The sequence below is a fragment of the Cylas formicarius genome, unplaced genomic scaffold (genome assembly GCF_029955315.1).
Source record: "Cylas formicarius isolate icCylForm1 unplaced genomic scaffold, icCylForm1.1 PGA_scaffold_12__32_contigs__length_19106922, whole genome shotgun sequence".
NCBI lineage: Eukaryota > Metazoa > Arthropoda > Insecta > Coleoptera > Brentidae > Cylas > Cylas formicarius.
Genome location: NW_026844225.1, coordinates 17,277,514 through 17,288,623, shown reverse-complemented (window position 1 = coordinate 17,288,623; position 11,110 = coordinate 17,277,514). Strand labels below are relative to the sequence as shown.

Below are 11,110 nucleotides of genomic sequence, written 5' to 3'. Positions count from 1 at the left end.
ATTTTCCTATAAACGAAAGCCAAATACTAAACAGACGTTTGCCCAATCCGATAAAGGTCATAGATACGTAAAAACAGAATACTAACCCAACATTTTCTTAACTCAGACTGACATTTGGAAATAAATTGCTTCGAAATTTTGTTATTTGGATGTTAACGTGGATAAGTAGCATATATTGTAAATAACAATAATGTTTTTTGAAAATTTTAAAAATGTTGGTTCTAACGGTAAAATTGGTCATTCTAAAAGAGCCATTGCTAACCAAAAAAATCACAAATTGAACGGTAAATTACTGTCCCATCACAAATCTGAACCCAAGTTGCCTGACGTTAAAGATTTTGCTAGTATTCCTATCGTTAAACAGGCCGATAATGCCAGGTTACTGCCTAAATATGCTGCAAGTGAGTAACTGCTGCGTGATTTAATATCTTTTGGATATGTTTTGTGTCTTTTAGTACTTGGAAAAACTAAAGAGGAAGCGGTTGGGATGGATGACTTAAATCAGTTGCAACACGATTTGGAGAAACTTTTGTCGACAGCTGCCGTTAGACAAAGATTCTTTTTAGGTGAAATTAAACCCTCAGAAAAGAGTGAGCATGAAAAAAGGGCCCATGATAAGGTACTTAAGTTCTTTCCTAATATAATAACCAAACCAATTGAGTAATTTCCTTAGACTTCATTTAAAAGAAAACGTCCATATAAAAAACCTTCCCTGCCAAAGAATGACAATTCAGTGAAATTTTGGACATCTACTGAACCATACTGCGCCCCTGTTAGTAAAAATGATGTCGCGGTAAGAAACTTCCAAGATATTTATTTGTGTTAAATTTCACAGAATGACATAATTTTTAGTATCTGGATACCCTTATACAAGAATTTTCAAAAGAAATTGATTATGAAATACCAGAGATGGGCGAGCATTACGCTAACACTTGGTCAGAGGAACTAATTAATGAAGAACAAAATCTTGGTAAATCTCCCAATAAAAAAGTGTGTACAGTCGATTTAAAAAAAAATCGCCTGCATAGGTAAGTGATGTGGTGTCTATATTGCATAAATGTTATTTACACCTCTTTTAGCATGGTTGCCGCATTTTGGGCCCCACAAATACAAAGCATACCATCCGCATTAATACAGGAAATTGGGGACAATGGATTAAAAGTTAACAAAACAAAATGTAAGCAAATCATGTGGAGATTTAATTATTTTATCTTGTAATTATAATTGTAGCTTTGGACTTTTCCAAATTTAAACAGAACCTAGTGATTGGGGCCTGTTTAAATAGAGCCTTAAAACTGGAAGAGGTGCCTGAGGTTAGTGGTTAAATGTGAAGCAAACATTTTTAGTGTAACTGAATATTGTTCATTCCAGTGTACACCCAAGGATGAAATATATGCAGAAATAAAAAAATGTCAGCAGGAATTATCAACAATCAACAAATACAATGTTGAGGAACTAAATAAACTAAGATCGCTGGTCTTTAACGATATTCATTGCAATGATTTAAAAGAGGAACTGGATAAAGTTGACCGTCGGGTAAATTCAAAACATTTTTAATGTTAACTGAATGTATATTAGAATTCTTTTTCTGCAGGTTTTGGATCTTTACAATAATATAATAGCAACCCGGAAAAAAGCTCTGGAAGAGGAAGGCAAAGAATTTGACGAAGATATGTTTTGCAAGCAAATATTGAATGAATTTGGGAGCAAAGCCGACGCATTGTTAAAACAACAAGTTGTACTTAACCGTGAAATTAATAGCCTGACGGACATGTCAATGCTTTATTGATGGTTAAATTCAGTATAATCACATTCTGAAGGCACTATCCCAACATATAGTTCCATCAAGAATGTGGTTATATTGAAACTATTCCTCAGCACCTTTTACAACTACAAACTATATCCATATAGGAAATGTTTACAGCTTTTGATATATCAACAAATCAGCTACACAGCTGTGTAACTAAAATATATTTTTCTTAGTTTTAATAGTTAAGTCTAAAGGTATAATCGAAAGAAAACAAAAATACTCTAGAAATAAGCCAATGAAATAATATGTAATAAAAACAGGAAGATAAAAAATGCCACCCCAACTTGAGGTGGAATAAATTATTACAAAGTAGTAGCAAAAATATAATCGCAACAAATGTGAATTACAAATGAATTAAAAAGAAATTGTTTTGTCATTTAGAATAAAAATATGTCTTATGAAAGTAATTTAGGCAAATGTAGTTTAACCGAATATTTGTCACATACAAAAGTATTTGGGAATAGAGAACATAGGGCAACTGCTTTGTTTTATTTATTTATGCAGCCTTACTTTATGGTACATGGACTAATTAACCCGCAAGTGGCTTTTAAAAATGATGAGTATAAAACAATATTTCATCCAAAAAGGTAAAAAAACAACTCACTTCAAAAAATACATTTTTATTGATCAATTTAATAAATATAAAAATTTGTTCAATGTTCAATTTTTCCTGCGGTAGAAAAACAATATTTTCAGTTACGTTGTTGTATCCTAAAAATATAAATGCTTTAACAATATTGAGTATCATTTTGTTTTCTATGAAATTTGATTTAACTAATTTCAAAGATATTTTGAAATCGGATATATTTGACGCAGGTATCATTATACATCAAAGTAGTTCAAATGTACCAAACTAGAAGAGTAAAATTTATTGCTTTCTGATCTGAAATTGCTCAAACATACCCAAAACGAGATTGATATGTTGTCATTTTATTATTTATTCTGCGTTGCTACACTTCCGGTTTCAAAAACATTAGTACATAACAAATATTTGTCTTGAAATATCTAGAAAAACATGGAAAATGGAATTAGAGGCCCGGCTCTAGTAACCCAATATCATGAAATTTCTAATATATTTTTTAGATCGTCGGGTAATGAAGCAACAATATCATCCAGTCTTTGAGATAATTGTGGTTTAACAGTGTTACCAATAGGAATCTTCGTTTCGTCACATTTTCCTATATTTGCTTTTATTTTCAACACCATATCCATAATTTCCACTTCATCACGGTCTTGTACCCAACTTTTTAAATCCTAAAATGCCAAATTTGAATACCAGTTTACCTCAAACAATTAAAAATCAACTTACTGCAGTAGCAAGTGCTTCTAACTGCAGTGCTTGCAGTTTCAGTGTTAATTCAGTATATCTAGTATGAAACCAGGCTGTGAAATTTGGCGAACGGAAGAATTTCTTGTATAATCCTATCCAGTCCCCCTTTATCCCAGTGTTGCCGAGGGTTAATTGAGGTCCAGCATTTTCTAATGTGGCAAAAAAATTTTCTGGGTTAAAGGTGTCTGGCTTAGGAGCGGCCTAAAAACAGTCAATTATGCATAACCTACTAGGCACAATTCTAAGAGCAGGGCTACCTTAAAAGGTGTGACGTCTTTCTGTAAGGGCATTAAACTGGCTAAATATCTCTCCAAAGGGATAATAAAGCTTTCTGTAAGCTCCAATAGATGTCGCTTTAGCATAGCTGACTGAACTTCGCAAGGTCTTTTTGAACTTACCCCGCTCATTAATTTTTTTATAATATTTTTGTCTTTATGTAAGAATGGTTTATATGTTGTGTAAATACCTGAATCTCCCTCTACAATTTTCGTTGACGCTGTCCTTTTTAATTTGTACTTTTGGCAATAGCCTGCAAATTAATGGTACATTAACATCTAATCTGCCTTTATAAAACTAAAATTTTTACTTAAATTTTCACTTAGTCTAATAGTATGGGGCCAGTGATGAAATGTTTTGGCAAAAAACGGATTTGTCACTCCTAAAATCACAGGCGGTGGACCTTGAATTCTGCTAGTGTATTGCTTAAAATCACTGTCATGTATTGTAAAATATGGTCTATAATCTCCACAAAACTGAAGAGGTGAAATCATCCTAAACATAAGACATTAAAAAAAATTAGTAAAATTTGGTAATCGTTATCAAATCGAGAACAAGAAAGGTCCCCCAGTTTATAGTTACCTTGTTAGGGCTAAAACCATTGACGAGCAATTGATAGGAGATGAAGCCATAACAACTATTGGTTCTGATGTTATCACCAACTCCCACAATAAGTGAATATGTGGCAACACTGGCTGTAAGATTTCAAACAAGTTTAGATCTTCTACATTCATTATGACCTGATTTCCTACAGAATCACTTTGCGACACTAAATTTGAATTTGCTGTGTAGTTTCCTGATTTGGGTATATAAGTCTAAAATTTGAAATACCCTGAATATTTATCCTTTTTGTATCAATACCTAGATATTTACTTGAAAAACTGAACCTAAAATTGGGAGCGCAAGTGTAGAACCAGGAACTGGCGATGGCCAAGCATCAATGTTACAACAAACGGCCTCTAAGCTAGCATCGCCATGTTCAAAATATTCTGGGGCTATATAGCCACATAACTTACTAAACAAATTAACAAATGGAAGATAAGATAAAAGAACCACACTCTAAAAAATATTCACATTATTATCATTATTATCAATTACATAGCATGGCTTACTTTTTGGAAGTAGCCCCTTGGCATCGTAATGTCTTTAACTTGTCTGAAGTATACATATCCCCAATAATGTGTTTCTACCACTTTTAAAGATGATAAACATTTGGCATTATATTGGACGAGTTCAGATCTGAGTTGCTTCGTACCTTGACTGGGTACTCTTATAACAAACGAAGTATCACCCATACAACCCGAATTGGAGTCAGGAAAGGCCAAGTAACATATATTGGAGATCTCTTGTTTAGTGAGCCGTATGTGTTTAGGATAAACACTCTGCAAAAAATCTATCTTTAAGTGCATATCACTTTTATAGACAAACGAAACAGATTTACCTCAAGAGCTTGCCCCAATTCCAAATCAAACGTAATTATACATATGCAGTGCAACCAGTTATTAAATCCTTCCCAAGACTTTTTATTCAAGAAATCATTGTTAATGGCAGTACCAGATCCATCTGTCATAATTGAATTATGCAAATAAAACTCAATTCAAAACAAAAATACCTCGCTTCATATTCCAAAACAAATGACCATGAATTGTCTATTGAATTGAAGCATAGAACCATTTTTCTTTATATACTAATGACATAGAGAAAAAAATATTTGGCCAAATGATTCTTACACCTTTGCCCAATAAACAAAGTAAAAGAGGAATAAAATGTTTTCAATAGATTATTGCGCGCCGTCTATCGGCAATGATATTCATTCTTCGCAATTTTTGAGGTTAGTTTGTACGTCAGTGGAAATGACCCAGCATATTACTATTTGAAGCAAGTTAAATTGTGGCGCAGCTTTTAATAAAAAATAAGAAACAACTGAGAGAAAAAGTGTGCAGAATGAGTCAAATAAAAGCTGAAGCTCCAAAAGTGGACCCCAAGAAAGAAACTGAAGATGACAAAAGTGAATTGGTAGGTTATAATTTAGCAACCTTGCCATAATAATTAACAAATATATTTTTTTTAAAGACAGTATGTCTTCATTCTATGCAATCTTATGTTTTAGTCTGAAGAAGATAAGCAACTTCAAGATGAGCTCAATCTGTGTGTTGAAAGATTACAAGTCAGTGTGTTTTGGTATATTTTACCTTTAAATTTTAATAATGTTCTTTCAAGGAAAATGATGAGAGCTTATATTTAGCGGCTTTATATGCTCTGGCCAGTCGAATCAAAGCTTCAACCACTTCAATGACTTCAGTACCCAAACCATTGAAGTTTATGAGGCCACATTATGATACAATGAAGCAAATATATGAAAAAATTAAAGATGAAAAGGTAAAAAGGGTCTGTGCTGATATTGTGTCAGTATTAACAATGACATTGGGGGAAGGACGTGAATGCCTGAAATACAGACTACTTTCAGATCTAGATAAAATTGGAGAATGGGGACATGAATATGTCAGGTAATAAATAAACTCTGTTGTAATATCCTAAAAATCATTCCAAAATTTTGGTACTTATAGACATTTATCTGGTGAAATTGCTGGTGAATGGGCTGAAAAAGATGTTGATGACAAGGAAGTTGAAGATAAGTTGATCCAGTTAGCTAAACAAATTGTACCTTACAACATGAGTCACAATGCAGAAGCAGAAGCCTGTGACCTACTGATGGAGATAGAAAGACTAGATTTACTGGAAGAAAATATTGATGAAAGTATTTATCCAAGAGTGTGTCTCTACTTGACCAGGTAACAGAACAAAAAGTGTGTTGTTCAGTTCTCTTGATATTTTTAAATTTTTAGCTGTGTCCCTTATGTAGCTGATCCTGAAAATACCACTCTGTTACAAACTGCCTTGATGTTGTTCAGGAAATACAATCAGTATCCCCAAGCTTTACGTTTAGCAATGCAACTTAATGACCACAGTCTTATTGAAGAAATATTCGTATCATGTAATGACACGTAAGTATTTTAAATCTAATTTATCCTGGATTAAAAATATATATATGTATATATATATAATGTGTGTAGGACTGTTCAAAAGCAATTAGCCTTTATGCTTGGAAGGCAGCAAATCTTTGTTGAAATTCGCGAGAGCACAAATGAATATGAGGATCTAGTGGAAATTATGGCTAATTGTCATTTAAACAATCACTTTCTCAATTTAGCACGAGAGGTAAGTAATATCAAGGCATTAAAATTTAAAACTGTAACTGTGCGCCCAGCGGGTTAACTAATTAAAAAAATAAATTGTATATATCTATAGTTAGACATAATGGAACCAAAAACTCCCGAAGATGTGTACAAATCCCACTTGGAAAATACACGGCCTCAATTTGGAGGTAGTCAAGTGGATTCAGCCAGGCAAAATCTGGCGGCCAGTTTCGTCAATGGTTTTGTTAATGCTGCTTTTGGACAAGACAAGCTTCTAATGGAAGACGGCAATAAATGGCTTTACAAAAATAAAGAACACGGAATGCTGAGTGCGACAGCATCTTTGGGGCTAGTACTACTTTGGGATGTTGATGGGGGTAAACATTTTAATAACTCACAAAAAAAATGTAGTTTCTATGGTAGGTTTTTGTAGGTTTGACCCCTATTGATAAATATTTATATTCATCAGAAGACCATATTAAATCGGGGGCTTTATTAGCCTGCGGAATTGTCAATTGCGGGGTCAGAAACGAATGCGACCCCGCATTGGCACTCCTCAGCGATTATGTACTCCATAACACGAACATTATGAGAATCGGAGCAATTGTCGGGTTAGGTCTGGCTTACGTGGGATCAAATCGTGAAGCTGTCTTAAGCTTGCTCTTCCCCGTATTTTCCGATCCAAAATCTAACATGGAGGTTATAGGAATGGCAGCCTTAGCGTGCGGTATGATTGCTGTTGGTTCCGGAAATGTGCAAGTCACGACAACGATCATGCAAACATTGATGGAAAAGTCAGAAACGGAATTGAAAGACACTCACGCACGATTTTTGCCTCTCGGCCTTGGTTTATGTCACTTGGGTAAACAGGAAAAAATCGACACCATCATTGCAGCGTTGGAAGTAATACCGGAACCGTTTAGATCAATGGCAACCACCATGGTCGACATATGCGCTTACGCGGGAACAGGGAATGTGCTCAAAGTTCAACATTTGCTTCACATTTGTTCAGAACACTACGAGGGATCTGACGCTTCCGACAAAGACAAAAAAGACAAAGAGAAAAAGGATAAATCGGATGAGAAGGAGAAAGATCTATCCGCGAGGCAAGCGATTGCGGTTATAGGAATCGCCCTTATCAGTATGGGAGAAGATATTGGAAGCGAAATGGCGTTCCGTACCTTTGGACACTTGCTACGCTATTGCGAACCAGTCATAAGGCGGGCGGTGCCTTTAGCATTGGGTTTGATATCGGTTTCGAATCCGAAATTGAGTATATTGGATACACTTAGCAAGTTTTCGCACGATAGCGATGCCGAAGTAGCCCATAACGCTATATTTGCCATGGGCTTGGTAGGTGCTGGCACCAACAATGCCAGGTTGGCGGCCATGCTAAGGCAGCTAGCCCAGTATCACGCCAAGGATCCAAATAATTTGTTTATGGTTAGGATTGCTCAAGGTTTAACTCATTTAGGAAAGGGTACCTTAACTCTTAGCCCTTACCACAGCGACCGGCAGCTTATGAGTCCCGTAGCTGTAGCCGGGTTATTAGGTACCCTTGTGGGGTTCCTCGACGTTAAAAATAGTAAGTGTATGCAATAATTAGGATTCTTTTTCTGGAAGAAATATCAAAAATGGGCCAACAAAGAAAAAAACCAATTTTGGCGTTCTTTACAAAAAAAAAAATAGAATTTTTCAAAGAAACTTCCAGAGGCTACTGTAATACTATTTACAAAACTTCTGGATATTCATGTCCCTCATTTAGCTCCGCTTCCCCTCAAACAATATATAAGTAGGTACAGAGTAAAATATGAACCTGTTTCAGTTTAGCTCTGAAGAAGCCAACAGGATGATTGGCGAAACGTCAGCAAGTTCGCAAAAACCGAGAGGAATCCAGAAGTTTTGTAAATAGTAAAATTGGATTTTTTTTACAGGTCAAAATTATCCCAATTAAAAACGGAATCTATTATTTTCACTTTCAATTAGTGTTACTTAAATATAAGGTCACCTTTCATTTCCAAAAATATTATGTTCTTAAACAATAAAAAAATAATTTACTTCGATTTTTTCCTCAAATCAGTGGCGCGGGTACAAAAATTATCGCTTTACAACTTCCGCGAATTAGCTTGCCTCCTCAAAAAGAATGATAAAAATAGGCCCGAAAATAATTATGTATAACCAAGTCTCTGCAGGCCAAATATTAATAAAAAAAAAAGGTGAGAAGAAATGTGATTCTTTTTTTAAATTCTTAATAAACAACGTAATCCTGCATCAAATTAGGTTTCAAAGAGATTTTTCGTGAAAAAAAAACAGGGAACTCGATCTGAACTGGAGCGGCAACAGCAAATTATACAATAGAAAAAGAGGGTTAGAGACGCGATTGATGTCTTCTTGCTCCTTTGTATAAATGGGTGACTGGGGGTGGATTACTTTCTTTGCCTACCGATATATATTCTTACTGATATTTACACCTATATTTATATGCAACACAAGTATTTGCGATTAAAAAAAAAACACTTATTAATTAACGCCGTCAAAATAAATCACAACCACCTAGTTCAAAGAAGATTTAAACAAAACACTTGCGCTCAAAAACCTCAAATAGGAGTTATGAGTTGTCCGTCTCACTCTAGATAAAATTTCTGGATCCATCAGATGCAAAAGATGGATTTCACCGACAAAATACGAGGGTTTTGAGGTTTTCAATTTATTTACAGTAATTTTGGCTAAATCTCATTACCTGCTATACACGCTGGCAGCCGCGATGCAACCGAGGATGTTGGTTACGTTCGACGAGCACTTGGATCCGCTACCGGTTCCGGTTAGAGTTGGTTTGGTAAGTTTCTCTATCACTAACACTATAATCAACTCCACACCAAATATAAATTAAAATATTTTACATTAAAACCTCCAAAATCAACGCCCAGTCGCTCTCGCTATCGTCCATAATGATTCATAACGTACTCTGAACATACGCGGGTATTTGATTACACAATATACTACGACTACATTTTGTCGATAGCGTCTTTGCAGGTATAAAAAGTGTTCGTAAATTTTTATGAAAGTCTATTACCGTCTGCCAAACCGTTTGAATTAACGAAATTCATGGATGATATTTGGCAATTTGTTTTAACAAAATAATTCTTCGTCTCTTTGCTTATGTTGCACTTAAAATCGATAATTTTTTTATAAAATAAAATTTTTATGTATTTATTTTTGTTTTTCACTAGGCTGTCGATGTAGTTGGCCAGGCCGGAAAACCGAAAACCATAACCGGATTCCAAACTCACACAACCCCTGTTCTGCTCGCTCACGGCGAAAGGGCTGAATTGGCCACGGAAGAATACATTTCTTTGACTCCGATTATGGAGGGATTTGTAATATTAAGAAAAAATCCAGACTTCAGTCCCTAGGTGTTACTTTATTTACTTTAATTATATATATTTTGAATATACCTAAATACTAAAACCTTTTTTTCTAAAAATTTTTCAATTTGTGTCAATAATTTTTGTGTAAACAAAATAAATGTGGTAACGACCCTAACGTTATTTTCATTAAAAAAAAAAAAAAGATGGGAAATGAATATCCAATGCACATTATAGACTGCCTTAAACATTTTTCAAAAATCTCCAATAAATAGTAATATAAAACATTCTATTTCATATTTATTCAAAAATTATTTTTCATGTTGCTCATGTACAGGACACCCCACATTTAATGTTACAGGCCATTTTATTTTTAATTATAGAAATTTGATTGAAAGCTCAAATTTATATACATGTCGGCCCTTCCTCTACTGGAAAGTCGCTTATAACGCAGCGGCTGGGGTGTATAGACTTCATTGGCCTCTACCTTCAATAAAAAAATTGACTTTGTAGGAGCAAAAATAAATACAATTTTTTTTGGGGAAAACCCCAGCCCAAAATGTTTGAGTTTTTATATCTCGCTTATTTACAATCGAGCGGGGCTGAAATTTCTGCGTTATATACTTTGATCCTTTCTCTATTGGTGGCAGATAACGTTTTATTCTTAAATGGCCCCCTGTTATAATTTTTTAAAAAATTTTCGGATGTTCAAGAGGCAATAAAAGCCACTCGTTGCTCCACAAAGGACGCTATACGTGGGTAGAGCTTAATTATATTAAATAAAAAAATGGTTATTTTATGTAATAATTTGCAATAAGTAATATGATTCAGGTTGAATATATATTTTAAAAACATAAGTCTATAAATTATCGTACTTAGAAGTTTTTCTCCGCTTGACTGTTACAAATATTACAATTTTTTATATTTAAGGAAGAAGCGATTTTTAAAAAATATATTTTTATGAGATAAAAATAAAAGAGTTGCCTGTCATGAAATATATAGCCCCAATATGCAAAATTCAAATTCAAATTAATAACGCAATACATTTTTTTCAGAAGTAAAAGATTTCAACTTATATATTAAGGACCTTTTGAGGCCTGCCACTAAACTCACCATTAAACCCATCCTGACT

The 11,110-nt window shown here is 34.3% G+C and overlaps 3 protein-coding genes across 3 annotated transcripts; 2 read left to right on the top strand and 1 right to left on the bottom strand.

Moving 5' to 3' along the window:
- The first annotated feature begins 102 nt into the window (after window positions 1-102).
- LOC132695658 (transcriptional adapter 3-B) lies at window positions 103-2,305 on the top strand. Its single transcript, XM_060660047.1, has 8 exons — window positions 103-401; window positions 456-619; window positions 674-793; window positions 853-1,028; window positions 1,080-1,177; window positions 1,231-1,313; window positions 1,372-1,536; window positions 1,595-2,305. The coding sequence occupies exons 1-8, from the start codon at window positions 191-193 to the stop codon at window positions 1,787-1,789; spliced, it is 1,212 nt and encodes a 403-aa protein (XP_060516030.1). The 5' UTR covers window positions 103-190; the 3' UTR covers window positions 1,790-2,305.
- A 157-nt stretch (window positions 2,306-2,462) lies between these two features.
- On the bottom strand, window positions 2,463-5,059 carry LOC132695656 (protein DENND6A). The gene is made up of 8 exons (XM_060660046.1): window positions 4,858-5,059; window positions 4,529-4,798; window positions 4,290-4,475; window positions 3,999-4,231; window positions 3,727-3,911; window positions 3,398-3,669; window positions 3,120-3,341; window positions 2,463-3,064 (listed from the first exon to the last, which is right to left on the bottom strand). Exons 1-8 carry the CDS (start codon window positions 4,984-4,986, stop codon window positions 2,867-2,869), a joined length of 1,695 nt encoding a protein of 564 aa, XP_060516029.1. The 5' UTR covers window positions 4,987-5,059; the 3' UTR covers window positions 2,463-2,866.
- Window positions 5,060-5,240: 181 nt separating this feature from the next.
- Window positions 5,241-10,175, top strand: LOC132695854 (26S proteasome non-ATPase regulatory subunit 2). The gene is made up of 10 exons (XM_060660389.1): window positions 5,241-5,432; window positions 5,527-5,583; window positions 5,637-5,923; window positions 5,984-6,208; window positions 6,263-6,421; window positions 6,491-6,635; window positions 6,726-6,990; window positions 7,047-8,198; window positions 9,331-9,449; window positions 9,844-10,175. The coding sequence occupies exons 1-10, from the start codon at window positions 5,361-5,363 to the stop codon at window positions 10,024-10,026; spliced, it is 2,664 nt and encodes an 887-aa protein (XP_060516372.1). The 5' UTR covers window positions 5,241-5,360; the 3' UTR covers window positions 10,027-10,175.
- The last annotated feature ends 935 nt before the right edge of the window (window positions 10,176-11,110 follow it).

Bases quoted from the DNA above. Each gene is read 5' to 3' on its own strand.
- LOC132695658 (XM_060660047.1), top strand. From the start codon at position 191: ATGTTTTTTGAAAATTTTAAAAATGTTGGTTCTAACGGTAAAATTGGT. The intron at 794-852 runs GTAAGAAACTTC...CATAATTTTTAG, and splicing joins TTAGTAAAAATGATGTCGCG to TATCTGGATACCCTTATACA. The intron at 1,178-1,230 runs GTAAGCAAATCA...TTATAATTGTAG, and splicing joins AAAAGTTAACAAAACAAAAT to CTTTGGACTTTTCCAAATTT.
- LOC132695656 (XM_060660046.1), bottom strand. From the start codon at position 4,986: ATGACAGATGGATCTGGTACTGCCATTAACAATGATTTCTTGAATAAA. The intron at 4,799-4,857 runs GTAAATCTGTTT...GATTTTTTGCAG, and splicing joins AATTGGGGCAAGCTCTTGAG to AGTGTTTATCCTAAACACAT. The intron at 4,232-4,289 runs GTAAATATCTAG...TTCAAATTTTAG, and splicing joins TTTTAGGTTCAGTTTTTCAA to ACTTATATACCCAAATCAGG.
- LOC132695854 (XM_060660389.1), top strand. From the start codon at position 5,361: ATGAGTCAAATAAAAGCTGAAGCTCCAAAAGTGGACCCCAAGAAAGAA. The intron at 5,924-5,983 runs GTAATAAATAAA...TGGTACTTATAG, and splicing joins TGGGGACATGAATATGTCAG to ACATTTATCTGGTGAAATTG. The intron at 6,991-7,046 runs GTAAACATTTTA...AGGTTTTTGTAG, and splicing joins ACTTTGGGATGTTGATGGGG to GTTTGACCCCTATTGATAAA.